General features: G+C 53.7%; 7 protein-coding genes across 7 annotated transcripts; 4 read left to right on the forward strand and 3 right to left on the reverse strand.

Annotated features, from left to right (window-relative positions):
* Positions 1–87: 87 nt before the first annotated feature.
* Positions 88–1,007, reverse strand: PG986_007114 (uncharacterized protein; the record flags this gene model as incomplete). Its single annotated transcript, XM_066843336.1, has 2 exons — positions 88–907; positions 985–1,007. 2 exons carry the CDS (start codon positions 1,005–1,007, stop codon positions 88–90), a joined length of 843 nt encoding a protein of 280 aa, XP_066699448.1.
* Positions 1,008–1,705: 698 nt separating this feature from the next.
* On the forward strand, positions 1,706–2,494 carry PG986_007115 (Protein SVP26; the record flags this gene model as incomplete). Its single annotated transcript, XM_066843337.1, has 3 exons — positions 1,706–1,775; positions 1,855–2,088; positions 2,148–2,494. The coding sequence occupies 3 exons, from the start codon at positions 1,706–1,708 to the stop codon at positions 2,492–2,494; spliced, it is 651 nt and encodes a 216-aa protein (XP_066699449.1).
* A 2,768-nt stretch (positions 2,495–5,262) lies between these two features.
* Positions 5,263–6,258, forward strand: PG986_007116 (uncharacterized protein; the record flags this gene model as incomplete). Its single annotated transcript, XM_066843338.1, has 1 exon — positions 5,263–6,258. One exon carries the CDS (start codon positions 5,263–5,265, stop codon positions 6,256–6,258), a length of 996 nt encoding a protein of 331 aa, XP_066699450.1.
* A 204-nt stretch (positions 6,259–6,462) lies between these two features.
* PG986_007117 (uncharacterized protein) lies at positions 6,463–8,327 on the reverse strand (the record flags this gene model as incomplete). The annotated part of the gene is made up of 3 exons (XM_066843339.1): positions 6,463–7,856; positions 7,918–7,952; positions 8,083–8,327. 3 exons carry the CDS (start codon positions 8,325–8,327, stop codon positions 6,463–6,465), a joined length of 1,674 nt encoding a protein of 557 aa, XP_066699451.1.
* Positions 8,328–9,489: 1,162 nt separating this feature from the next.
* On the forward strand, positions 9,490–10,910 carry PG986_007118 (Isocitrate dehydrogenase subunit 1 precursor; the record flags this gene model as incomplete). The annotated part of the gene is made up of 3 exons (XM_066843340.1): positions 9,490–9,522; positions 9,726–10,756; positions 10,826–10,910. The coding sequence occupies 3 exons, from the start codon at positions 9,490–9,492 to the stop codon at positions 10,908–10,910; spliced, it is 1,149 nt and encodes a 382-aa protein (XP_066699452.1).
* Positions 10,911–13,120: 2,210 nt separating this feature from the next.
* On the forward strand, positions 13,121–15,280 carry PG986_007119 (Serine/threonine-protein kinase svkA; the record flags this gene model as incomplete). Its single annotated transcript, XM_066843341.1, has 3 exons — positions 13,121–13,230; positions 13,313–13,629; positions 13,707–15,280. 3 exons carry the CDS (start codon positions 13,121–13,123, stop codon positions 15,278–15,280), a joined length of 2,001 nt encoding a protein of 666 aa, XP_066699453.1.
* A 1,879-nt stretch (positions 15,281–17,159) lies between these two features.
* Positions 17,160–18,641, reverse strand: PG986_007120 (uncharacterized protein; the record flags this gene model as incomplete). Its single annotated transcript, XM_066843342.1, has 4 exons — positions 17,160–17,580; positions 17,658–18,065; positions 18,145–18,252; positions 18,451–18,641. 4 exons carry the CDS (start codon positions 18,639–18,641, stop codon positions 17,160–17,162), a joined length of 1,128 nt encoding a protein of 375 aa, XP_066699454.1.
* Positions 18,642–24,940: the final 6,299 nt, after the last annotated feature.

The following is a 24,940-nucleotide window of genomic DNA, read 5'->3' on the forward strand; positions in this document are numbered from 1 at the left end:
ATGGTTTCCTGCTTCGCAGTCAATGCATAGAATGTGTAACTCCGTGAACGCCGCAGCCAATGCAATGGTATCTCCCGCCATTCAAACCTAGAAGGCAACCCGTCTCTTGCGTCCGGTATACTTGGAGGTGGCTTTGACCACCTTCCCCTTCCGTTCCATTTGCTCCTTTTTCTTGACGATCCATGCTTTGGATCCCTTCTTGATCTCGCCACTGCCAGTCTTGCCCCTGTTCCTGGCGTCCATGACATCTACACCTTCCATGCCCTGTACCACTCCTGTGATGTCGCCGCTCTTTCCGTCCACAACAGCGGCACCAACAGTGAGGACAAGGTAGAGCTTGGCGTTCTTGGTGTCCGGGTCATCTTCTAGCAGACCGGCTCCGAAACCAGCCTTGACAGCCGCGCCTGTTATCATCTTCTTTTGCTCGTCGTTCTTCGGGTAGAATTGGCAGACGGCCCTTCCGCCTCGCTTCAAACTCGCGTACAGCCCATTGAAGAATCTTGACAGCCGCCCAGCAGGAGAGGTCTCGCTGCTCTCCGCATTGCACAGCCATTGTATCGCGCTGATGCTGATGGCGGCGTCGAATGTTCCGGCGCGGAAAGGCACTCCTTGGCCGATGTCGGCTAACAGTAGATCGCCTTCTACATCTCGCTGCAAGGCCACATCCAACATGGACGCCGAAACGTCCATGCCTATCCACACGTGTGGGCCACCTTCTTCGGGCGACAGGGAGGATAGAATTTCGCCGGACAAGCCACTGCCGCAGCCGACATCGAGGATCAAGGACGGAGAAGGCAGATCTAGCAGCTCGAGGGCACGGTGGGTCATGGAGGCTTGGATGTTCTGTATACGCGACGAGGTTGTGTATTTACGGGCCTCGGTATCGTCATAGTGGACGTCGGCGGACCTGAAGCAATAGTGACGCTGGTCAGAGTGCGACACTTCTCAAGCAAATAGGGCAATGGTGGAGAGGTGGCTTCCTACAGTGTATCCTCGGGGCGAGACATGATGGGCAATGTACAAGGCTTTGCGCGCAACCTCTAGTCGGCCACCGGAAATTGAGCTGGAGTCGTCAGTGGTTTATAGCGATCGAGGACAATGCTGACTGGTTTGCAGGTCACCGTCCAGGTTGGGTCACAGCATTTACAGCATTTGCAACATGACGGCGGCCATGGTTGGAAAATGCAGGACCCCTCTGAAGGAAGGATAATTTTAGTGGGGTCATTCTACTTATCGATACGTGCTGATAAGACCTTGAAATACCTTATCTCAATAGTGGCCAGGGTTCGCAGGCGGCCATCAATTGATTGGAATGCATCAATTTGATCAATTGGTCTGGTAGGATGTAGGTGGGAGGTGTGTTATGTAGGAAGTAAGTACCTGTAATTGAATGAACCAGCTAGCCAGGCCCCCAGCCTGCACGTCGGCTCAGGTTACTTACCTACTACCTACCTGCCTACATACATGTACATACATCAATGTATGTACATGCCTAGGTACCACCTACCTTACCTAGCGTGTCGCCATCAAAGGCCACGCTGGCTGTCGTGCGCGTTGTGATCCATATAAACTACCTACCTACCTACCATCACGAGACCATTCGAGATAAGGAAACACCCGTCCTCGACAGAAACAAAAGTGAAAATTTTCAACAACACATCAGTTAGTCTCCAGCAGATAATGAGATTTTCGCTCGCCTGATAAGATGTGGATTCTACCTCTGGTCGGCTATTTAGGCTCCGTCGTGGGCTTCTGCTTTCTGACCTTGGCAATTGGTAGGCCACGCTCCCGCCGTCGATCGCATTGATGCCAGTCGTCCTCTGGAAACTGACGACTCCGATCCCAAAACTATAGCTTCGGGCCTCTACTACCTCTCGGAGCTGGTCGAAGAGCACACGGTCATAGCCAAACGCCTCCTCACCCGGCTCATCTATGCCATCATCGGCCTTCAGCTGATCCTGTGCCTCGCCGATGGCTTTCCCTTGCCCTTGACCCTGATGGGCATCGCATCCCATGTCGTCTACTTGGGCAACATGCGACGCTTCCCCTTCGTCAAGCTGACAGATCCCTTGTTTCTTGCCTCATGCCGTGGGTCCCCCTTCTCTTGGAACGTGGCAGCGCCTCGGTACTAACGTAGACCATGTCAGTCCTCGTCCTAGTTAACCACTACTTCTGGTTCCGCCACTTTTCCAACGCGCAGTCACGCTCCTACGCGGCCATGAACAGCGTGTATGACCAGCCAGATATCCCGAGCTTCACCGAGATCGCCTCGTTCTTTGGGCTCTGTGTCTGGTTTGTTCCCTTCGCCCTCTTTGTCAGCTTGTCCGCCAGCGACAACGTCCTGCCTACCATCGGTAGCGAGCAACCCTCGCACGACTCGGACGGCAAGAACAAGAGGCAAAGCATAGTCAAGCTTGGCGTGGACCACATTCTGTCTGGTATAGGCGAAGTGAGTCGGATGGCTGGCTGGAAGAAGCCCGAGGACCGCTTCTAAGCCATGACTGATGCTGCAGTTAGCAGCGTCGCGGATCAAGCGAGCATGATGCAGACAAGAGTACTTCTGCTTTGAGGGACATTCCTTTGGGGTTCAGGATGATGGTAATTCATTGTCGCATACTACAAGTCGCTTGTATCACAATCCCAAAGGAGAAATCCAGTCAATTTCCGCGTACACTTACGTAGAATACTCTGGGTACTACCTCCACGAACCATCCGTAAGTCTCACTGATGCTGCCTTTTTCTTTTCTTCCCCCAGCCCTTTCCATGATGAATTATCCAATAATAAGCTAGATTGTATTTGAATCACCTACTACAAGGTCGATCTTGATGCGAAATATTGTTATATCTGAAAAAGCTCTCACCTTCTGCTCGTTTCAAGCTGCATCGTTAAATTCAGAGTACCGTTGCTGACCTGGAAATAATTTAGCAACGTGTTGGACACACCAGAAGAGGGCTACGCATGAGCAGCTTGCGGTCCAGCGATATGGATCACCAGCTTCTACAGGCGAGCCCGGAGCCTACGCGATAAGCCCCGGCACCCCCGACTTCTGGAGTGCTTTACCCAGCCGGTGTGGAATAGGTCAAGGTATATCCGGCAATTTTGGATTCGTGATTTCGGTCACTGCGTTGCTTGTGCCATGGGGTTCCCGTGTAGGCGCAGGTGTGAATTCCCGAGGTTATGGCCGTTGGGAAACAGTTACATTGACTAGACCAATCGAATCGAGCGGTGAATGCTCCCCTGAGGCATTGGTGCTTGAGCCAAAACGCTCTGCGGGAAGTTCGACCATGTATAAGTACTAATCGTAGCGAGTTGCCTTGTCATCTGTGGGCTAGATTGCAATATAACAAAACACAAACTGAAATATCGTTTTATATAATATCTCAACTTCAAGCAAAGGCGGTCTGTTTCCACCCAGGCCACTTTCCAACCTCTCCATCTTTGCAGATTCCTAATGAAGAAAACCAAGCTGGCACCATGCCATGCTTGGTTCCAAGGTTGTATATTAGCATCTCCCCTGGAGAAACTACTGGCGAAGCCGAGTCGGGTGCGAGATAAGGCCAGAAGGTAGTTTGAGAGGTAATCTGCTCTTGTGTAGACCACGTCTCATTACCAGATCTAGATGCCTCACATCATCTGATACTATCTTCAAAAAGGGGCGGGATCGACCATTGGATTGGGGCTGCTGTGGGAGGCCCACCATCTCGGTGACACGAACATGCAACGAGCCAGCCGACTTCTTCAGCTGCACCTGATATTAACCCCTCAGTAACGTCTTCGTTCACATCTCCCCAAATCCTACAGTTTTCCTTCGTACCCATCAAGCTTTCGTATATCTCAAGGTGTCAGTAGGCAAACAGCATATTGCAAGTGACAGGAGAACAACGATGCAGCCGCTTAGATACGCCATTCTCGTCCTATCCATTGCTGCAACCACCACGGCAGGCCCAGTTGCCTACGGCATCTGCCAGGCAGGGTGCTCGGCAGTCGTCGTTGCTTGCTATAGCGGTGCTGGCTTCACCTTTGGCACTGTGGCCGCTGCAGCTGCTCCTGCTGCAATAGTTGCCTGTAACTCAGCGTATGGGACTTGCCAGGCGGCCTGCGCGGCAGCCCTTGTTGCCCCTGTTCCATAAGTACCTCTCTCTCTCTCTCTCTCTCTCTCTCTCTCGTTTGGATACCTACGGTGAATTGTGATGTCCATCGGCTAACATGGTCTCGGATAACCTAGATGGCGACGCATAACGATTGGGTCAATTGTCCCATGTCGGTAATGAACAATGGAGGGCTGGCATGCCACAGAGGGGACAGAGGAAGAAGCAGCTGCCCAGACCACGAAACAGATCATGGAGGAGGGAAATTGGCCCAAACACGAGATGATATGATGTCCTAGGCTGTTGTTCAAATTAGCCAGGCCACATCACTCCATGCGCCAGTACATTGGTCCTGCCGTCTTGCGATGTTAGGAGGTACGGGTTCACGTCCAGATGGACCAATATAACACTGAGTGGACTTGATTTGATCTGTATTCTTGAAGTCCAGATTAGGTACGGGTTTTTAGCAAAGACTCGTCAGTTCTGCCAGGGTAAACAAGCAAAGAACTGCATCTACTTACCTACTCAATTATGTGCCTTTCGTTTGCTGCGATTATGATCTGGATTTACATGCAGCTAGGTACCTGAATAAATTAGGTACCTCAATACAAAGACCCGATGTGGTCCGAGGTAAGGCACGTCGTGACTTCCTTCCTCACTTGCTTGCACGCACCTCACACCCTCCTTTTGCTGCGATTTAAGCATCAACTGACCAGGCATCCATATATGCCCAAGTACATTATGCAATACCTTACCGTACTTATGTTGGTACCAGACGTTAGTTTAATACCATTTGGTGCATGTACCTACCCTACATCCCATTTCAGGTGCCCAAGGCAACCACCGACGATTTGATAAAAGTTGTTCAATTCTTGGATTGGACCTCTCGGAACTTAGGTACTTAGGTCTTCTACTGACTAACACTGTTGGACCAAGACCAACTTGGTTCAAGGTATCCCCAAACAACCATACCAAGGGAGAGACTGTGTCCATTGGAACACGAGCAGGTATGCCCATCATTGTGCCGACGCTGGTTGACATACTGATCCTACCAAAGATCAAAAACTTGACGAGACTCGTCCTTACCTACGTAAGTAGGTACTTTCCTTGGCACCTTGCCCGAGTACCTAGGCCCACCTCTCAGGGGTCATTCACAGACCCAGAGCAACGAAGATGTCCTCACTTCGGGCTGAGATGCTGGATCACTTGTTGGACAAGTTCGAAGACAAGGACAAATCCATCTTGCGCAAGATGATCGAGGTTTCTGTCGAGAACGATGATGACGCCGCTCTGGCCCACCGCATCTTCAAGTCGGTAAGCTTCACCGAGCTGTCATGGTCCTGGTTGCTCCAACCACCCCAGGACACTGACAGCTTACAGGTCGTTGCTTACGTTGAAGCTCACTCCACCGTGAGTTGCCTCGAAGCCACAGCCCTCGACAGCATTCAAGAGACGCTTGCGAACTTGGCAGAGACTGCTGATACGGCGGCAGCTACCAATGGCATGAATGCCCCAGCACCTGTCCGACCCAAAACCCCGAGCTCCCAAATCGTCAACGAGGCTCAAGAGGAGGCTGCCTACACCCATACTTGTGGAGAGGAGCATTCCCAGCCCCGCGTTGAGGCCCCCAGATCTACTGCTCAAGCTCTGTCATCCGGGCTAGCTAAGATGCAACTGGATGGCCAGCCAGCCCCTGTTCACTCTGAGATGCCGAATTCCTTGCCTGTGAACTACGGAATGAAGATGATGATGAAGAATGGCTGGAAACCTGGCCAAGGTTTAGGTGCAAAAGGTGACGGTATTACCGAACCTGTTCTTTCACCTGAACAACTTGTCCCGGACCGAAAGGACCATAACCCGGGCGTGGGATCTCAGAAGCGAATGACTGTCAGTGATGCTGCTCACGGCAGAAATCCCCAGGTCAGTACTGATTGTCCATTCCCACAAATCCCCAACCTCGGTCGAGGTGCTAAGAGAATCAGAAAGAAGCAGCACGTTGGTACCAGTCTCCAGGTCCTCGGACAAGCTACCGATGAGAACCAGACGTCGGCCACTGGAAGCGCCAAGGATGATGGAAAGACCGAGGTTTGGGAATGCTCCTTCGATCGGGATCCGCTCCTGTTCCGAAGCAGACCGAGATACCCGAACTCGTACTGCAACGGCTGGTGAAGGTCCTACGATGCCGAGCAAGCAATTTGGCACTGCTCTGGGGCACTTATAGTCGTTGAAGCACAACCATGTAGCAATGAGCTCGGCTCGAGTTGACCAATGTTCGTATACATGGCCATTGAACCTGTACTGAGCATGAACGGCAGGAGGAAACTGTCTAGTCTAGCGAACAAGTAGCAAACACGGAAACCCTCCTAGGTTGCTTCACAGCCTCGCTCTAGGGCCACCACGTGCCTTCACCATTGTTCCTTGGTTGCCCTGCTTGGCCTTGTCCCGCAGGACACGCCGTAAGATCTTGCCACTTGCACTCTTGGGGATTTCGTCGATGAACTCAATCTCCTTGACCCACTTGTGCTTGACCTTGCTTCCTTCGACGTACTTGATGAGTTCTTGGCCGACACTCTCGTTACGAGCTATCCCTTTCTTGAGAACAACATATGCTTTGGGTCGCTCCCCAGACCAGTCGTCGGGGATTCCCAGCACTGCCGAGTCCTCAACTTTTACATGCCCCAGAAGAAGGTCCTCTAGCTCGGCAGGCGCCACTCCGATCCCGTTCACCTTGATCATCTCCTTGATACGATCTGTAATGGTGATAAACCCTTCGTTGTCAATCACCCCCTGGTCCCCCGTGTGCAGGAAGCCATCTGTATCAAAAGTCTCTCTGGTAGCCTTATCGTTATTCAGGTAGCCCATGACTATTTGGGGACCGTGTGCCCAGACCTCGCCAGGCTCTCCAATACCCGCTTCAGCGCCATCGTCCTTCATCAGCTTGACTTCGGTGGAAGCCACGATGGACCCTCCCGTGTGCGCGTAGTCATAGCTATACTTGTCCGGAGGGTGGGCCGTAATGCACGAGCAGGATTCGGTCATGCCGTAGCCTTGCTTGAACCCCGTACCCGGAAACTTCTCTCTCAACTGCTGGATGATCTCCGCGGATAAGGGAGCTGCACCGCTCGAGAACCGCTTCACGCAGCTTAGGTCGTACTTTGCAACGATTGGGTCGCGCACCAGTCGTATCAGAATAGGCGGCACCAGAAGGAGCTCTGGGATCTGGTACTCTACGACGGCGGAGAGCATCGAGTCCATGCCGAAGGCGGGGAGCATGACCACTTCGGCGTTGATAAAGACGGGCAGGATCATGCTGTGCACGATGCCCGTGATGTGAAACAAGGGCAGGACGCCGAGGGCCTTTCTCGGCCGGTCGTCGGGTTTGAGCATCTCGATCTGGAGCGTCTGGGCAATGGCGTTCTGGTGGCTGATCATGACAGCCTTGGGCAGCCCCGTGGTGCCGGACGAGAAGCTGAGGAACGCGCATACCTCCCCGTTCTTCTTGCCCGGCGGAAGCTTGGATGCCGAGGCTTGCTTATGCTCTCCCTGGCTCTTCCCCATCTGGAGTAGCTGCTGTATCGTGGTGTACCCTTCGAGCTCGCCCTCGAGCAGGAAGATGTGGGATCTGGGGATCCCAGCCATGCGAGCCGCCTGTTGAGCGACTTTGATCGACGTCGGGTGCGTGGCCAAGTACTTGGAGCTTGCCGTCTTGAGAGCGTAGGCCATTTCTTCCACGTTGTATGCCGGTGATGCACCCGATACGACACCACCTGTGTAGCGTCAGCTTGTCGATCCTCGGCATCGGTCTGGGCAGGGGCAAGGCAAGCTGACCTAGACGGACGGCCGCGAACAAAGTCACAGGATACCTTTGCGAGCCTACGGTCAGTTACTGCATCAAAGTTTCAGATCTGTGCCCATGTGGCGGGGACCTCGTGTCGTGGCCAAATTCACGACAGGCTCAGCCGGATGGTCAGATGGCCAGCGAGAGTCTCGTACCAGATCGTATTTCTACTGAAGAGAGAAATAGTATCGTTGGGTTGGAAGCCATATTGGGATTTCAAAGCAGTGGAGATGTGAGTTGCTGCATCCTTGACCCCTTTCCAGGATAGGTGCTCCTTGGTGGCGGCGTCGGTGTAGCCTGCCCAATCCGACCGAGGGACCCTATTCAGGGGAGAGTACGCAGACTGCTCATCGAAAAGCCATTCCCAAATGGTGCAATCCCCGGGAACTTGGATGGGCATTGGTCAGATATACGACGGGCATTTCCCTGGGTGTGGTCCATACATACAGCTAATGTCGGGGTGCCTGCTTTGGAAGACGGGCATGGCTACTGGCCTGGGTTCGTTGCTGGTTCCTTTTTTTTGGTGAACAGGCGCCGAATTGTGCTCGAGAGCCCGGGTTCAAGACGCAGATGCGAGGCATGCAGTCCCTCTTTATACAACCCGGCACCCGGTGACCTACCTGCACTTGATGCTGGTGAGGGGTGTCCAGGGGGTTGCGGGGTAATGTCCGCCGATGACATCGACTTTCTGCAGCCCGAGGTTTCCATGAGAGAGGATATCCTTCTTCGGGCCACAATGTGCTGCTGTTGTGTGGGACAACGGTACAGGATGCAATATGCTGACAACACAAAGCGATATGGCGTTGCGACGGGGAACGTAGTGAACTTCGAATCCCGTATTGGTTGGGTTGCGAGGGCCACACGCCTACACGTCCCTCAAGAGATCACCCGGCTTGGTCCTGATAGATGGGCGCTGCAAGCCGCACGTGTTGCAGGATAAGTCTACTCGACCTCGACGAGACTACCTACCTAACCTACCTGGCTTGGCTGCTGTTGGTGACCAACGAACGCTTCCCAGAGGCTGTTTACGCATACGGCGATGGTGGATGGTGGATGGTGGATCAGTTGACCTCCTTCGCCACATGTGGCTTGGCTGAGCGAAAGGAAGAAGCAGTCGGTGCTGGCCTGGACGCCTTTTTACTATGTAACGTACCTACCCTGTCATACTAAACGCATTGGCGGCAGACCCATGCAACTGGGAAACGTACATTGTAGGTAGGTACCTACCTCATTTCCTACCCAGGCTTGTATCCTTCCTAAGCCAGCTACTGCCACCTCCAGGCTGTTGTACCCAGGCGCCAGGCCTGCCGCCAGGCCTGGCTCGGAAGTCTTCGGCATAGAGGAGATAACAGGAGCTAGCAGATCTTTTGCGCTATTTGCATGCGAGCTGCAACCAACCCAAGCAGGCATTCCAATTTGTGATATTTCTTCTTCACATGCACTATACACTGTTCGCCCGCTGTCTTCAACTCTAGTTTCTACCGTCTGCCCTAGACGCCCGCTGTCTTCCTTTCTCACCTCCCGCCTAGACATTGCAATAAGACAATCGCACACCTGCCACAATGCTTTCGCGCAACTCGGCTCGTGCAGCTCAGGTAAATCCAAAACTCTCTCTCTCTCTCTTCGCCCTGCCCTGCCCTGCTATGCTCTGCTCTTGACGACAACGACGACGACCCATTGAGGCACGCCATTGGGTCGCAAGCTGGGCTACGCTACACTACAAAGGGCATTGCGACTTTGCACTTCCCGTCTCGACGCCGACATTTATTGACATGTGTGCGTGTGTGCTCTACTTTAGCGCCTGGTGCGAGCTGCTGCTCACCAGCAACCCCGTGCCGCCGCCCGATCCTACGCCACCATCCAGTCGGACATCTTCAAGCCCACCAAGTTCGGCAGCAAGTACACAGTCACCCTGATCCCCGGTGACGGTATCGGTACCGAGGTCGCCGAGAGCGTCAAGACTATCTTCAAGGCCGACAATGTCCCCATTGACTGGGAGCAGATCGACGTGTCGGGCGTCGACTCTGGCTCGCCTGGCAGCGCCGAGGCTGCCTTCCGCGAGTCCGTCGCTTCTCTCAAGAGGAACAAGCTGGGCCTGAAGGGTATCCTCCACACCCCCATCAGCCGGTCCGGCCACCAGAGCTTCAACGTCGCCATGCGTCAGGAACTCGACATCTACGCCTCCATCTGCCTCATCAAGAACATCCCCGGCTACGAGACCCGCCACAAGGACATCGACCTCTGCATCATCCGCGAGAACACCGAGGGAGAGTACAGCGGTCTGGAGCACCAGAGTGTGCCTGGCGTTGTCGAGTCGCTCAAGATCATCACCCATGCCAAGTCGGAGCGCATTGCCAAGTTTGCCTTCTCTTTCGCCCTCGCTAACGGCCGCAAGAAGGTCACCTGCATCCACAAGGCCAACATCATGAAGCTGGCCGATGGCCTGTTCCGCAACACCTGCGCCAGTGTCGCCAATGAGTACCCGACCCTCGAGTACAACGACATGATTGTTGACAACGCCAGCATGCAGTGCGTCTCCAAGCCCCAGCAGTTCGACGTCCTGGTCATGCCCAACTTGTACGGTGGCATTCTGTCCAACATTGGCGCCGCCCTCGTCGGTGGCCCTGGTATCGTTCCCGGTTGCAACATGGGCCGCGACGTCGCCGTCTTCGAGCCCGGCTGCCGTCACGTCGGCCTCGACATCAAGGGAAAGGACCAGGCCAACCCTACCGCTCTCTTGCTTTCCGGCTCCATGCTCCTGCGCCACCTTGGTCTGGACGACCATGCCAACCGCATTTCCAAGGCCGTCTACGACGTTATTGCCGAGGGGTATGTTCACAACCCCCGAGTCCCTTCACAGTTGTCCCGGGTTTGCCAAGTTACTGACCAGTTCCACAGCAAGTCGCGAACACGGGATATGGGCGGTGAGGCCACCACTCACGAATTCACTCGCGCCATCCTCAACAAGATGGAGACGCTGTAAGCCCTCCTCCTGTGAATCCCTATACCCACCCAACCTTGATACCACAGCCCCTGTTTTTGTATACGACGCGTTTCATAGACCGGAGTCGAACACTGGGGAGATGCTAGCATGAGTGCATGGAGTCACGGCATCTGATGAATCTTCAACTGTACTGTAGGTAGATTAGGATAATATCCACATTAATCCAAACCACTTGCTGTGTCCGCTGTGGTGAATTGGCAAATCCAGGCCAACATGATGCCATACCAACATTTATGATGTGGCTATACCTGCTGAGTTGTTCCCTGAAAAAATCGTAGGCCATGTAGACGAGCGGCCGAGAGTTGTAGCAAGAGAGCCCCCAAAAGACCCCACCGGTGGCATTCTTTTTTACCTTTTTGTCCCTTTTCTGCTGCTGCTGCTGCTGCTGCTGCTTCTTCTTCTTCTTATTTCTCCTTCTTCTTATTTCTCCTGATATAAACCCGTAGCCGGATATCAACGAGAGCTTCACCGGTGTGCCGTGAGGGATGACATGATCATGTTTGGGCACGAGCAGATGGGTGTATGCACTTGGCTTGCACTACCTACCTACTTACCTGGCTCCTCCTAAGTTACCTTGACCTACCTACCTTGAGAGCTCGAGGCTATCAATGTGCACGTGCTGTGTAATCCCTATCTCGATGCAGGAGGTACAGGGTGTGAATATGATTATACTGAGTGGGTTAATATAAATTGAGTGATGAGTAGGAAAATGAGAAGACGAAATTCGATGTAATTAAATATATGGATGCAATTAGCATAGCATTGTTTCTCGGAATGTACCTGTTTATGTTGGAGGGGCAGCCAACTAAGTAAGTATGTACCTACGTCGTACGTAAACTTTGCCTATGCCGGTAGGTGGCATGCCATTTATGCCTTGCCGTCCAGTAGACTGACTGCTGACTGGTTAACAGGGAACAGGGAGCAAATACATAACAAAACATGCACACTATTGAAACATGAATCTCCCCGGCGACCCTCCCATTGTTTTGTTTTTATTATTAACTAACTATATCCAAGAAAGACAGAAACTGTTTATCCTATAAGTAAGTAGGTAGGTAGGTAGGTAGATGGGATGGCTGGAATACATATGACATACATATATGTACACATGCGTAGAGCCCCCCCCCCCAACTGGCCCCCTCACACAGTCCAGTCTATGTACACACCTACCTACTTACTTGGTCAAGTGTCAGTGCCAGCCAGTGCCAGTGCCAGTGCCAGTGTCAGTGCCAGTGCCAGTTTCCAGCAACAGTGTCGAGCGACAGTGTCTATCCATCCATCCATTGATTGCTCCATTCCGTCAGTGCCAGTGCCAATCCCACCTGGACCTTGGTAAATCCCACTTGCAACTGGAATCCCATTCGTTCACCCCGCGCTAGGTTAGGCTGGGTGAAGCCATCAACGCGAGACGCTCGATTGATTGGACTGGACTGGTTGGACCTGCAACTGCTCGGCTCTGCCATAAACCATAAACAACAATACAACCCAGGGACAGAGACAGAAACAGAGACAGAGACAGAGACAGAGAGTCGGAGAGACACACGCACGCCCGCAACGCACCGCACCGCACCGCAACGCACGCATGCACGCTTGCTTGCACGTAGGTACCGTCGTTCGCATGCACCCATCCCCATCCAACATCCAACCAAACCATCCACCATCATCCGTCATTCACCCGCCCACCGTTCGTTTGTCATTTGTTCGCTCGCTCGCTCGCCTGCCCGCCCACTCGTTCCTTCATCCCGGCCATCGTGAACCTGTTCGGGCTTCCTCTTCTTCATCCCCCCCCCTCTTCTCCATTCGTCTTTTTTGTTTTGTTTTGGAGCTCGACCTGGGCTACCCAAGGAGTGCAGTCAGTGCATTGCTCGCGCAGGGTGAAAGTGGCATGCCGCTTCCTGTGAAATAGGTCCTTTCGTGCTCGGCTCCGGCGCATTGCGAGACCTTCGTTCACTTGTCTCCTGGCATCCTCGGCTCCAGGTTCAAGCGGTCAGGCCACCTGCCCCCAACACCTACAAACATCGAAGCCGCCGCTTGCTCCCGTCCTCTCCATCGCTTACCGACCACCCGCATATGCTGTGCGCAGAGCCGCCTGCGGCCAAACAGAGCCTGTCCTGTACCTGTGCCTGTGCCATTCTGCACACCTAACGACTGACGACCACTACCAACGAATTCACGAGTCTACATTGATCATGGCTGACCGCGACTACGACGACAACAGCAACGAGGCTTTGGACCCGGAGCTTCTGTATACCAAGGAGTATTGCATAGGAGGAGGCAGCTTCGGCAAAGTCTACAAAGGGTACGTACATTCACGCCCCTGGCTCTCGGCACCGAGAAGCACCAGCGAACGACCCTGTACTGACCGCAAACCTGTGCGCCAGCGTGGAGAAACGAACCGGCCAGGCAGTCGCCATCAAGGTTATTGACATTGAGAGCGCCGAAGACGAAGTCGAGGATATTATACAGGAGATTGCCATTCTCTCCGAGTTGCAGTCTCCATACGTCACAAAGTACTATGGCTCCTACGCCAAAGGCGCCGAGTTATGGATCGTCATGGAGTTCTGCTCCGGCGGCAGCTGCGCAGACCTGATGAAGCCGGGCATGATTGGCGAGGACTACATTGCCATCATCATCCGCGAACTGCTGCTGGGACTGGAATACCTTCATGCCGACAAGAAGCTGCATCGCGACGTAAAGGGTGAGAGAGCAAGAGAAAGACCCAATAGCAAAACTGGCCCGTCTTGGCTCATGATGACTGACTTCGTTCCTGTGTAGCCGCAAATGTCCTCCTTGGCCACAATGGCCAGGTCAAGCTGGCCGACTTTGGTGTGTCTGGCCAGCTGTCGGCCACCATGACCAAGAAGAACACTTTCGTGGGAACCCCGTTCTGGATGGCTCCCGAAGTCATCAAACAGTCAGGTTACGATCACAAGGCGGACATATGGTCTCTGGGCATCACCGCCCTCGAGTTGGCCAACGGAGAGCCTCCCTACGCCGACATCCACCCCATGAAGGTGCTTTTCCTTATCCCCAAAAACCACCCACCGAGGCTGGAAGGCAACTTCACCAAAGCGTTCAAGGACTTCGTCGAACTTTGCCTCCAACGTGATCCCAAGGAAAGGCCCTCGGCCAGAGACTTGCTGAAGCATACCTTTATCCGACGGGCCAAGAAGACAACGTATCTGACGGAGCTCATCGAGCGACACAGCAGATGGAGCGCCACACACAAGTCCGAGGACGAGGAGGCGACGGAGGGCGGCGACGAGGTGCGCGAGAGAGAGCCGGTAAACGAGGACATGTGGGACTTTGGCACCGTGCGGCTTGTCGGGGACCGCGGGGGCTTCGTGACGAGGCCAAGCCTCAACCCTATGGACGATTCGGCTCGGAATGCTAGGGCGTCGAGGCCGCTCGAGGGCGATTACGGCGAGAGACCAAGGGGGCAGTCGCCTGTTAAGATGCAGGATTTCAATGGCTCGTCTGTTTCTAGCACCCTCAAGGCGGCCAACTCCCCCTCAACCGGCACGTCACGCCATGTGTCTCCGCAGCGGAAGCCTGTGCCTGGCTCTATCCCGTCGTCCCCGACCAAAGTGCCGCTGCCGTCTTCTCCTCAGAAATACTACGGGGATCCCGACACGCCGCGGCCGCCTAATAAGCACACGTCCACTGTGCCTACCATGAACTCGACTGACTATGACCACGCTCTGCAGGAACAGCTGCGATGGGACATGGGGCATATGAACATTACCTCTCCTCCGTCCCAGCCCCAACTGAACTATCGGCAGCCAGATTTGGCCCTGAGGCAGTCCCAAACTCAGCTCTACACACCCGGGCCACCGTCACAGCGGGTTCCCTCCAAGGTCGGGCCTCTAAGCCTTCCCGAGATCCCTCCTTTCCGGGGCCCTGCCTCGCAGTCGTCTTTGCACAAACCCGCATTGCAACAGCCGGCGCTCCCAAGCCCGCAGGCGTTCCCGTCCAAAGCCCAGCCCAAACAACTTCCTGCAGCTCCCGAGTCCTTCCCTACGCCGGCGCCACCAAACCCCAACGGTGAGCTGGACGCCTTGAACGATGTCATCTTCCCGGCACTCGAGGAGGCCTTGAAGCGGCGGCAGATTCGCTTGCAGCAGATCTACCGCAACGAGAGAGTGACGCCCCAAAGGCAACGGGCCGAAGCGGCACACGACAAAATTAGGAAGCACGTGTACAAGCTCGCCAATGTCTGCAAGGAGATTGACCGGCTGGACAAGAGCGAGCCAGTTGGCATGGGCAAAGAAGTCGGCACCTTCCTAGAAGGGCTCCTCGAGGAGATTCTTGTTCGGGTCGAGCCCCTGGACGAAGAAGAGCTGGCTTGACAATAAGCGGCGCCGGCAAGCATCCGAGTAGGGGAAAAGGCGACGAATCCCTAAAGAAAAGCACGGTGTACGCAGATTTTTTTTGTTTGATGTAACGAGGAAAACGGAGTAAAAGTGAAAGGTGTTCGTTGGGAAGGGGGTGGCTGCATGATTCGAGGCGGCTGCTCGGTGTCGATTCGCAGGCTGACGACGTCCAGTAGACGTAATGTATGGAGTGTACTATACCCCCAGATTTTCATCAGTAGACATTGGCGTGGGGATCGGTGTACAAAAGATGCGTTGTCCCCGGCCAAATCTGATTTCTTGCCGAATTCGCATCTTGACTTGGTCTTGTCTTCTTTTCTCCCCCACGCTTTGCTTTGCAAAGGCAAATAAGCAACCTGTTTGTCCATCCCCCTGGACTCCTGACCTCACCCTCAAAACGCCAGTGTGGTTGGCTGGTGAGCGGCCACTAAAAGGCTGCAGGGAGTGAGTTTGCTGCCACCATAACAGGTGGCATAATTTGTGAAGAGGATAGCATGTCCACATGCTTGCTAGAGAAGGGTGGCACATAAGCGTGTCGTCTCTAGGAGGTTTGGTTGTGTTTAGAGATGCGTATTTCATTTCTCGTTTTGCCCGTCTATATAAAGCGATGACAAGTAGGATTTCAATATATCCTTTACGAGGCTCGAATTTCCATCGACTTATACTATCATTTTTGAACTCCACTGGCACCAACGGACGCCCCAAGCTCCCAAGCTCCCAAGCTCCCATGCTCCCAACGCAAAATAGGTGGTGGTTTTTTCAACGACGGCAGCCTTACCTACCGGTAGCACCATAGTCACCTCCCCAGCCCCAAAGGCAAAGCCTGAATACGCCTCGGTTGGTTTACCCAGTCCTGTGGTTGGTAATACGGATAAGGAAAGAGACGGGGATTTGGAGTTTCCAACCCAGGTGTGAGAGTATCCCAGGAAGCCCGACTTCGAGCGCACAAAATCATATGTCGCCGGTGGTCCGGCCATGCAAAAGCCAGCCCCGCCGTTCGGATACATCATGGAAAGGACTCGAGCAATATCCAAGTCGCCAACAGCCGTCTGTGTGCAAAATCAAGACGGGTCACAAATCGAAGGCAAGTAAGACAGAAGATGAAAAAGCATCTATTTTAATGCAACGCGAAACTCAAATGCTCAGAAACCACGCAACCCCGAAACAAAGGTCGTCCCTCATGAAGGAAAGCGCCAAGTCATCGCGTAAAGACGTTATGAGACGGGTCATTGGTCTCGTCATCTGAATATCGAATGTCGGAAATCTGCAAGTAGATCGCGCCCCGCCACCTGCGTGCCACCAGCCTTACTGGCCAAAGGGTACAGTAGTAGTCAACGGCACAGGCTCATCGCGCTGACCAGGGATCAAGTTGCCACGTTACATGGCCGGCTTGAGCTGAATGTCCCAGTCCACCGACAACGTGATGGCAGGAGCGGGATCCGGTCGGAAAAAGGTTGCAAGGAAATGGGTGGAGGCAAAGGAATATGCGTCGGGACGGGTGTCGCCCAGACGACGGTCAAGGAGTGAAGACGTTGTATGCGAAGGAAAGTGTAACCAGCCGAAACCAGAGTGCAGGACCCGAAGATGTACGCGCAGTAAAGCGACCAAAACGCCGGAACGCAGGACGCCTCAATGCTAAAATCGTATCAAGGCGTTTACTATATATCAAGGTTAGCCATCGACTCCACTTGCCAGGAAATGGCAAAACACGAACCTGAGGACCCAAGCCACCAGGAGGAGGGCCTTGTCCATTGCCGCCAAAGCCAGGACCGCCGAAAGGACCTCCAGGACCAGGGGGGCCGGGGGGCCAGGAGGCCAGTAGTGGGGGGAGGGGGTGCAGGACGATACGGAGTACCTACGCCTGAGTTGTTCTGCGAACGACCCCACGACAGACGAACACGGGAGTTCCCGATGGGGTAACCCTGCATTTGGTTAATGGCCATTTCGGCAGCATGGCGATGGACGAATTGCACGAAGCCGCATCCCTTTCCGGGGGGATCTTGACGTAGGTGATTTCACCGAAGCCCTGGAAGAACGATCGCAGTTCGTCCTCGGTGACATAGCCAGACAGGCCGCCAACGAAGACGGTAGTGTTGTTGGGGTCGGTAAATTGGTTCATTGCCATCGGATTGAACCCACCGCCGCCCTGCTGGAAACCGTAGTTGGGCTGCTGCTGAGCCATCCACTGGTTGTTCATTCCGCCCGGGGGCTGCATGCTACCCTGAGGGGGCATCATGGCTGGGTTGCCAAAGTTCTGGAACTGTCCACCTTGGTGGCTTCTTGAATCGCGTCAGTCATGCCTTCTCGGATGTAGATGCCAAAAGTTCGGAAGAGGTGGGAGAAGTTGGCTTACCTGTTCTTGGGGGTGGCAGGCGAAACGCGCATGGGTCTGTTGCCGCAATACACACCTTGCATCTCGACTAGGGCGCGCTGTTGGTCCTGCTCGTCAGAGAAGCGGACGAATCCGTAGCCGCGGGATTGGCCGGTTTGCTGGTCTGTCATGATCTTTGCGCTCTTGCAGGACGGGAAGCGGGCCTGGAACAAAGCAACCAAGACAAACTCGTTGACTTCGTGGCCGAGGTCACCGACGAAGATGGAGAATTCGGGGCTGCGAGTATCGCGACGGTCGACCAAGCCACCACCCGAGGCCCAGTTAAGACGGAAGACACGATCGGTGTTGGGAACGGGGGTGCCGTTGAGCGCCAGTGCCTTCTGTGCAGCTTCGGGGTTGGAGAACTCGACGAAGCAGTATCCGGCGTTGCTGGAGCGTGTTAATACAAGCAGGGCAACAAAGCAGGAAAGTGCAGGGCCGGGCCGGCAGGTCAAGGACAATGGCTTACCCTGAATGACGGTCACGGATGATCTTCACCTGGACATTCTCGTTCATAGCAGAAGAATAGATCGAGCGAATGAAACTTTCATCCATCCAACCAGCAAGCTCGCCCATCCTGTGCGCACAACGTCAGTCAGCTGCGGTGTTGTTGTTGCCGGAACTTCGGTTTGAGAAGGCACCGTGGGCCCCGGGTGGGTCCAGCTGCGTTGCGGCTGCCGAATGGAGCGCAATACGCAAAGCCCGCAAAACCCGGATGGGGGACACCAGAACCGGAAGGCGCTGCTGCCATGGCAATGGCGGGGGCTTGACTTACCACAGGGTTTGACGAGCAGCATCAGCCGAGGGGAAGCCAGTAGAGCCGTCACCGCCGGATTGGCCGTTAGGAGGAGCAATCGGAAGACCGGACGGAGGTAGGCCGGGACCACCGCCCTGGGAACCGCCCTCGCCTTGAGAGCCGGACCCGTTGGAAGGAGCCTTGCCGTTGTAGGGATTGAAGTTATCCATCTTGACCTGGAGGGAGCGTCTTGGGTTAGAACTTGAAGCCGGACCGGTGTCTTGTGACAAGTGCGTATTGCCAGAAGCAGAGCTTGTGCGGAAACGACTGGGAAGATGTTGTGCAGCGAAGTAAGATAGAGCAAGACAGGGACCGGAGGAGCACTTGCGACACTACCAAAGCATCAAGTGCACACAAGTCCAGGAACGTGTGCACAGTGGAAGGTTGTAAGTGGTTGGGAGAGATGTTGAGAGTACTGGGGGCTGGATGTGTGTGGGAATATCGATTGTGTTGTAGTGCCAAGTGGGATTTGGTGTCATCTGAAAGTAGATGAACTCAACGAATTTTCCCATTGTTTGGAAGGCAGCCTTGGGCAACGACACCGCATTTGACGCCCCTCATTCAATGCCCCTCTCTCGGCGATCGCACTCCCTTGTGTACAAGGAACCGCCAAGATATGAACTCACGAGCGACATACAGGCCACCACATAGAACAGATGCCCTTGGGTTATCTATTAAGGGGAACCCAAACAGCCTATTGCGGATATGACAGGACCGAGGCGAGAACACATCAAGGGGCAAACAGGGCAGAACAAGCACACCCACAGAAGCTCCTGCTACCTCGAAAGGGGGAATGTGGAGATAGGTTGTGCAGTACCCCGTGGCAGCAAGTTGTTCGGCCCATATACCACCCGTCGGGGCGGTATGAACTGCCGCAGCTTCTCACGGCAGGCAGGCGAGGGCAACGGCTGGATTTATCAGGAAGGGAGTGGGGGAGAAAACTTCGGATAAGAAACATCATTCAATACAAGATGCTAACTAGGCATCTGACAGGCAGCATAGCTCGGCAACTTGGGAATAACAAGGCTTTGGCAAGAATTATGGTGCTGGGAGTTTGGGTCTGGGTTCACAGTAGCCAGAGACCTTGCTCGACCTGTCCTACCCATTTTTAAACCTCGGGCTCAAAAGGACGCAACTTCGTCCCATGGATCTGCTACTTCTGAATGCCGGTCGGGTATGTCATCTCAGTGCATATAAGGGAAATAAATACCATGCAGAGCTTAGGGGTTGCGTGCGTATCAAGTGCCAGGCTGTAGGACTACTTAGTCCCAGAGGTGCGCTTTGGGCAGCCAGAGAAGAAGAAAAGGTCCCGGCGTGTCCCGGATATGGATGTATAAGATCGCAGGGCGTCTTACACCTCACTCAGGGGTACTTACTAGAGAGGTTGACACAAATGTGCAGATGACAGCAGGGTAAGATTCGTGAGATGGGTAGAAGCTGGAGTAAAATGCATGTTAGCCAACGGAACCGTATAGGTAGAGGAATCAGAGCTCAGCACAAATAATAGCAATGATGACGTTGACAAGCCTTCTCGCCCTATCCTCTGACCACCAGCAACTTGGACGTGATCAAGTTGAGCCATGGACCATGATGGCAGTAGTACAATGCCAGCAATCCACACATGAGACAGTCCATCCATCACACGATTCCTCTTCATTTCATCACCCAGAGATAGACGCCGGTCGTCATAAGATACAAAATGCATATAGCGTAGGCTCAAAAACAAGGGGCATTAGGCTAAAAGCACACGTAGCACGATCGCCAAGGGACCGCTAGAGCGTAAAGAACAAAACAAGCCAGCCCACTAGGGTTGAGGAACTGTAAATTGACTTACCAACTGATATCCAGATGTGCTTATACCAGCAACGAACGCCGACGCCGCCAAATTTTCCTGCCTGAATGCGGATTGAAATGCAAACGTCGACAACCGAGACCTTGGTCTATTTTTTTTCCGATTCGCCAACCAAATATTTGAAGAGACGCTTGATCAAGAGACGAAGAAAGCGAACGTCAAGTCGTGATGGGATCTAAAGGATAAGAGTTTCGGAATTCCTAACCTGTGTCGGCACGTTAATATGTAGCTGAGAGTAATAATGAGCAACTTCCATGAGGGTAGTAGCGATCAAGCGGGGCTAGTTGTAAAGACCTCATTAGACAGATGCTGGCGCCGTCGCTTCAGATCCATAGTGCGTAGTGTTGACAGAAATCCACGCTGCCTAACTTTCCATAACAGGGGCCCGGGTCATTCGTACACGGCACTGAACATTGGATGAGCGTGCTCGGAGAGTGCGCAGCTCGTTTCGGCATTGAAGCTCAGAGGGACCGTCAAGGCCCAGAGAAATATCCGTACAGGAAGAGCATACTGAACGGTATAACGGATAGCTGGCAGTGCTTCAAGCTGATATGCCGCGCCAGGTCCGAACTGTTTGGCAGAGGCTGTGTTTTAAAAGCTCATCACTTGCCAGAGGGCGACCAATTCTCCTCTCGTGGAGAGGCCAAAAAGTGGCGGACCTCATCGTGAGGGGTCGTAACATCTTCCCAGAGCAGCGCATAGGTATGCGTACATTTGCGCAAATAGCCGTGTGTGTGAATCCGGGAACCGCAGGCGCCATATCAAGAAGTTCAGCCCCTCCACCAACTTGTCTGGAGCCGGCTGCCGCGGACGGATAGACTGTAGAGTCTCAGCGGAACAGAAGAGTCTACTCAGGAAACGGTTCCACGATTCCAATTGAATTGCCTGTGACGAACATAGGCCCCGGACGAGACAATTTGCGATGAGTCATGCGGGCATAGCGTCGAGCGGAAGAAGTAGTTCGGTTCGGTCGAGCGAGACGAGAGACTTTCGAGAGTCGCACCGCGCCCTGTGCCCCTAGTGGACCTCACAAATGCCCCGCGGTCCAAGGTCCCCGGGACGTTGAGGGCCGGATAGCATCCCGCGTGCCGATTTGGTTGGCGGCACGACCAATAGACCAAGGGACAAATCCGGGCTCATGTCGCGATGGGGAGTACAGGAAGGTCGAGGGCAGAGCGGACATCAGGGCGACAGGCCAGCAGAAGCTTGATCGCTACTTACCCCAGCATGAAGGAAGGAAAGAAAGCCGGGCACTTACTTTTGTGCACCAAATGACGCCCTTTTAGGTCATGCAGACGGGAGAAAGCAGTAGAGATCACAAGCGCCGTGGAAACGAACACCCGCAAGACCGAGAAATACCGGGAGGGACTGAAGAATGATGTCGGGGGATCGAGTCGTCGTGTCGCACGTCGTCAAGATACCGGGGTAAATTTTCGCGGTGCGATCTGAGGTAAAACTAGAACCGGCGTGGTACTCAGCAATGTGAAAAGGCCGCAACGGAGGGAAAAGTTTTGCGCGACGATGCGGAAGTTGACGAGAAGTCGGCGGCTTTACCGGAAACGGGCCGCGCACGCGCACACAGCAGGAAACGAACCAGCACCAAAAGGAAGCTTCTTGCAAAACGCACACAACGAATACAAGTAGCGAGCCAAACAGGCAGCGGTTTCGCAAGCGGCAGAGGGGGTGAAACGAAGCTGGCGGGGGAATTAGGGTTAGAGGAGGGAGAAGAGGAAAAAAAGAGGAAGAGAGAAGAGAGAAGGAGAGACCGAGACTGTGTGGACGAGATAGAGACCGGAAAGCAGCAAGAAACAAAAGCAGACAACGATGGTGCCGGTTTGGTTTGCGTGTGAGTGGGAAAAGGATGGTGGAATGAATGGGGAATGGGTGGAGGAGACGACGCTTGACTTTGCGGCTTTGGCAGGCCTGGTGGAGGACCGCAAAAACTCTGTGAGCCGCTAGTCGCTTAGCACAAGCCCGTCTCTCTGCCTGTCGGCCATTCGCAGTACATGCTTTTACCACCTCAGTACAGGTCAGTACTTCTTGGGCCTACCAGCACTGCAGTCAGTACCCGCAGGCAAAGCACTGAGTTCACCACGCCTGCGATAGGCTCGCTCCCTACAGGTCTGCAGTCCGGCCTGCAGGCAGGGTGATACGCTTTTGCTTAGGTACATAGGTATGCAGGTGGGTTGGCTCCGTATGTGTGTGTGTGTGTGTGTAAGTATAGGTAAATAGGTAAGCTCCAGTGGCAGGTGCTCTACCGGGCTGTGATGTCCGTCATGGTGGTGTTTGTTGCGTTGTGTCTGCTGGTCACCTATACAAACGCCGGAGCTGATCCTCTTCTTCCCCCTGGCCCTCTCTGTACCATTCCGCTGCCGTGCGAAATCATATGTTTCAGCGTTGTAAATTGCCATGGTGCAAGGTCGGCACTGTCTTGCGTCCTCCTGCAAGATACAGGCAAGATACGGGTGGTGGACGCGACTCAAGTGCTGAACTTTAATTGCATGAGTTGGTTTGGTGTGCCGAAGATGCAGGTGCAGACATGGCACAGATAGATCAACGCACTGGATCGATCTGTCCGGTCTCCTCCCTCAGGTCGCTCCAAACTCACACGCATCTCCTTACTCGCCCCTACGCGCACATTGTTCGGTGATGGTAGAGTAATAGTCGTAGGTAGGTTCAACCTACCTACCCAAGGTAGAGAACATCAAGGTACCGGCAGGAGGTATACATACATTCGCCATGTTTTCCCCCAAGGTATAGAGTTGTATGTACATATATCTTATGTACATACTGACCAACCAGGCAGGTTCGCAAAATCCCGAACTACCGACTAAGATGTGGTCGCCTTGTACGGGCTAGCCCATAGCTGTTGAGGAGCCGGGGCGTGACCTAAAATGACGTACGTCCTGTTTAGTGTGAGTACTCCGAGTGCACAGTGATGGCCAGGCCCCGTCGCCAGCCGTTTGCCCCCGGCGCACATCAATCAATTCAGTCGATGTGTTTTCTGTATCGGGTCCGAGGGGGCAGGCCATGTCATGTGCAGGGGAATCCCCCCGAAAGGTGTTCACATCCGTTGCTGTTTGAAAATGGGCAAACGCCTGGAAGGTAGGGCAGGGCAAGCAAGCATTGGGGAAAGACTTTGGTTGGATGCAAACTTGACCTCGAAGGCTTGTGCGTCGATCCGGAATCAAATATTCATCAATTGATCGAACTAACAGTTGCATGGTTTATGCACTAGAGCACGTCCCATAGATGTTGCTGCCCTATGAAATTGTTTTGGAACTACGTCAGTTCAAGTCTAAGAATCGCGAATGGAGATTGCGATGGACGATACCACGGCTCGGATCGTACATGCAACAAACGGACTATTGATCGGAGAGAATCAGATGTGCAAGGGGCACGGCTCCTGGGTGCTGACATTGCAAATATCTCAAGTATCAGTCGTGGTCCTTGGATGCCAGACTGCAGCCGCAGAACCTCCCTTGGGGGCTGCGAAAAGCATGGTGGAGATGGAGCAGGGCTGGCGGCCAGTTTAACCTGGTGCCCACCCCCTCATCAATGATGTGCATATTGTCGAGAGCTACGCAGGCTCGTGGTGAAGGCTGCAGAATCAATCGCCCGGTGCGCACCTGAAAGTACATGTTGACCCCAGAGAAGAGAAAAAGCGATCCTTCTTGTTATTGCGATTATTTTTGTTATCAATGTTTGGTCATGCATAGCTGCTCTACAAACGCAAAGGACGGGGAGCCAAGGGGCTGGCCATAGCAAGTGGTGGTTCACGGGCTGTTTGTTTGCCGACCTTTCCACGTTGGGCGATGTTTTTCTTCGCTTCGGCTCGTCTCCTCCTGAAACGCGTCCTGGTCTGCATTCGTGTACACATCGGGTGCTACGGTGCTACCAGTGATTAGCTCCTGACCAAGTCCACCAAATGGGATGCCCAAACATGTAGTCTTCAAGGTGCTAAGGTCCATGTCCAGGGCACTCACGAGATATACATGCATGTAGCGAGCGACGTAGGTCTACTACTGCGAGGCGGTTGTTTGAGATATATTGCAAAGCCTTGCACCCATAGAACATCCTCGGCTTGTTTGCTCCGCACTCGCATTCAAACTGCATCGCCGTGTGCGTGCGATAACGCCCCTTCAAATACCTACCTCGCCAGAGACTGATGCGTGAGGGTTGCTCTCAAAGCTTGGTCGGAACGTTTGAACGTCTGCTCATTGCGACTGTGACGGAAGTTGCCGCATATCGAGATTTTCCCCCTGCTAGGGCTAATAACCAGGTATTTCCCACGTGTAAAAAAAGCGACAGTCCCGAAGATCCAGGGAACGAAATCTGGGAACCGCATCTTCGAATCAGAATGGAGGAGAGCGGCCCCGGAATTTTGATGATCTGCAAGCATCCTTGTTTAAAGCCAGCCCCTCCACCTCCAACAAAACACCACTGCCAACCTACTATGTACGAACGATTATCCTATCACGGTACGATACTTAATCAAAACGGTTACAATGCACTTCATCAGATGCTGGGAGATATCATTGCTACTGTATAGAGTCCGCAATACTCGAAATCCACCACCACCAGCAACACCTTCTCCGCTGCGCAGTTTTGGGAATC

The sequence above is a fragment of the Apiospora aurea genome, assembly GCF_038362705.1.
Source record: "Apiospora aurea strain CBS 24483 chromosome Unknown utg000005l_segment0_segment0, whole genome shotgun sequence".
Lineage (NCBI taxonomy): Eukaryota > Fungi > Ascomycota > Sordariomycetes > Amphisphaeriales > Apiosporaceae > Apiospora > Apiospora aurea.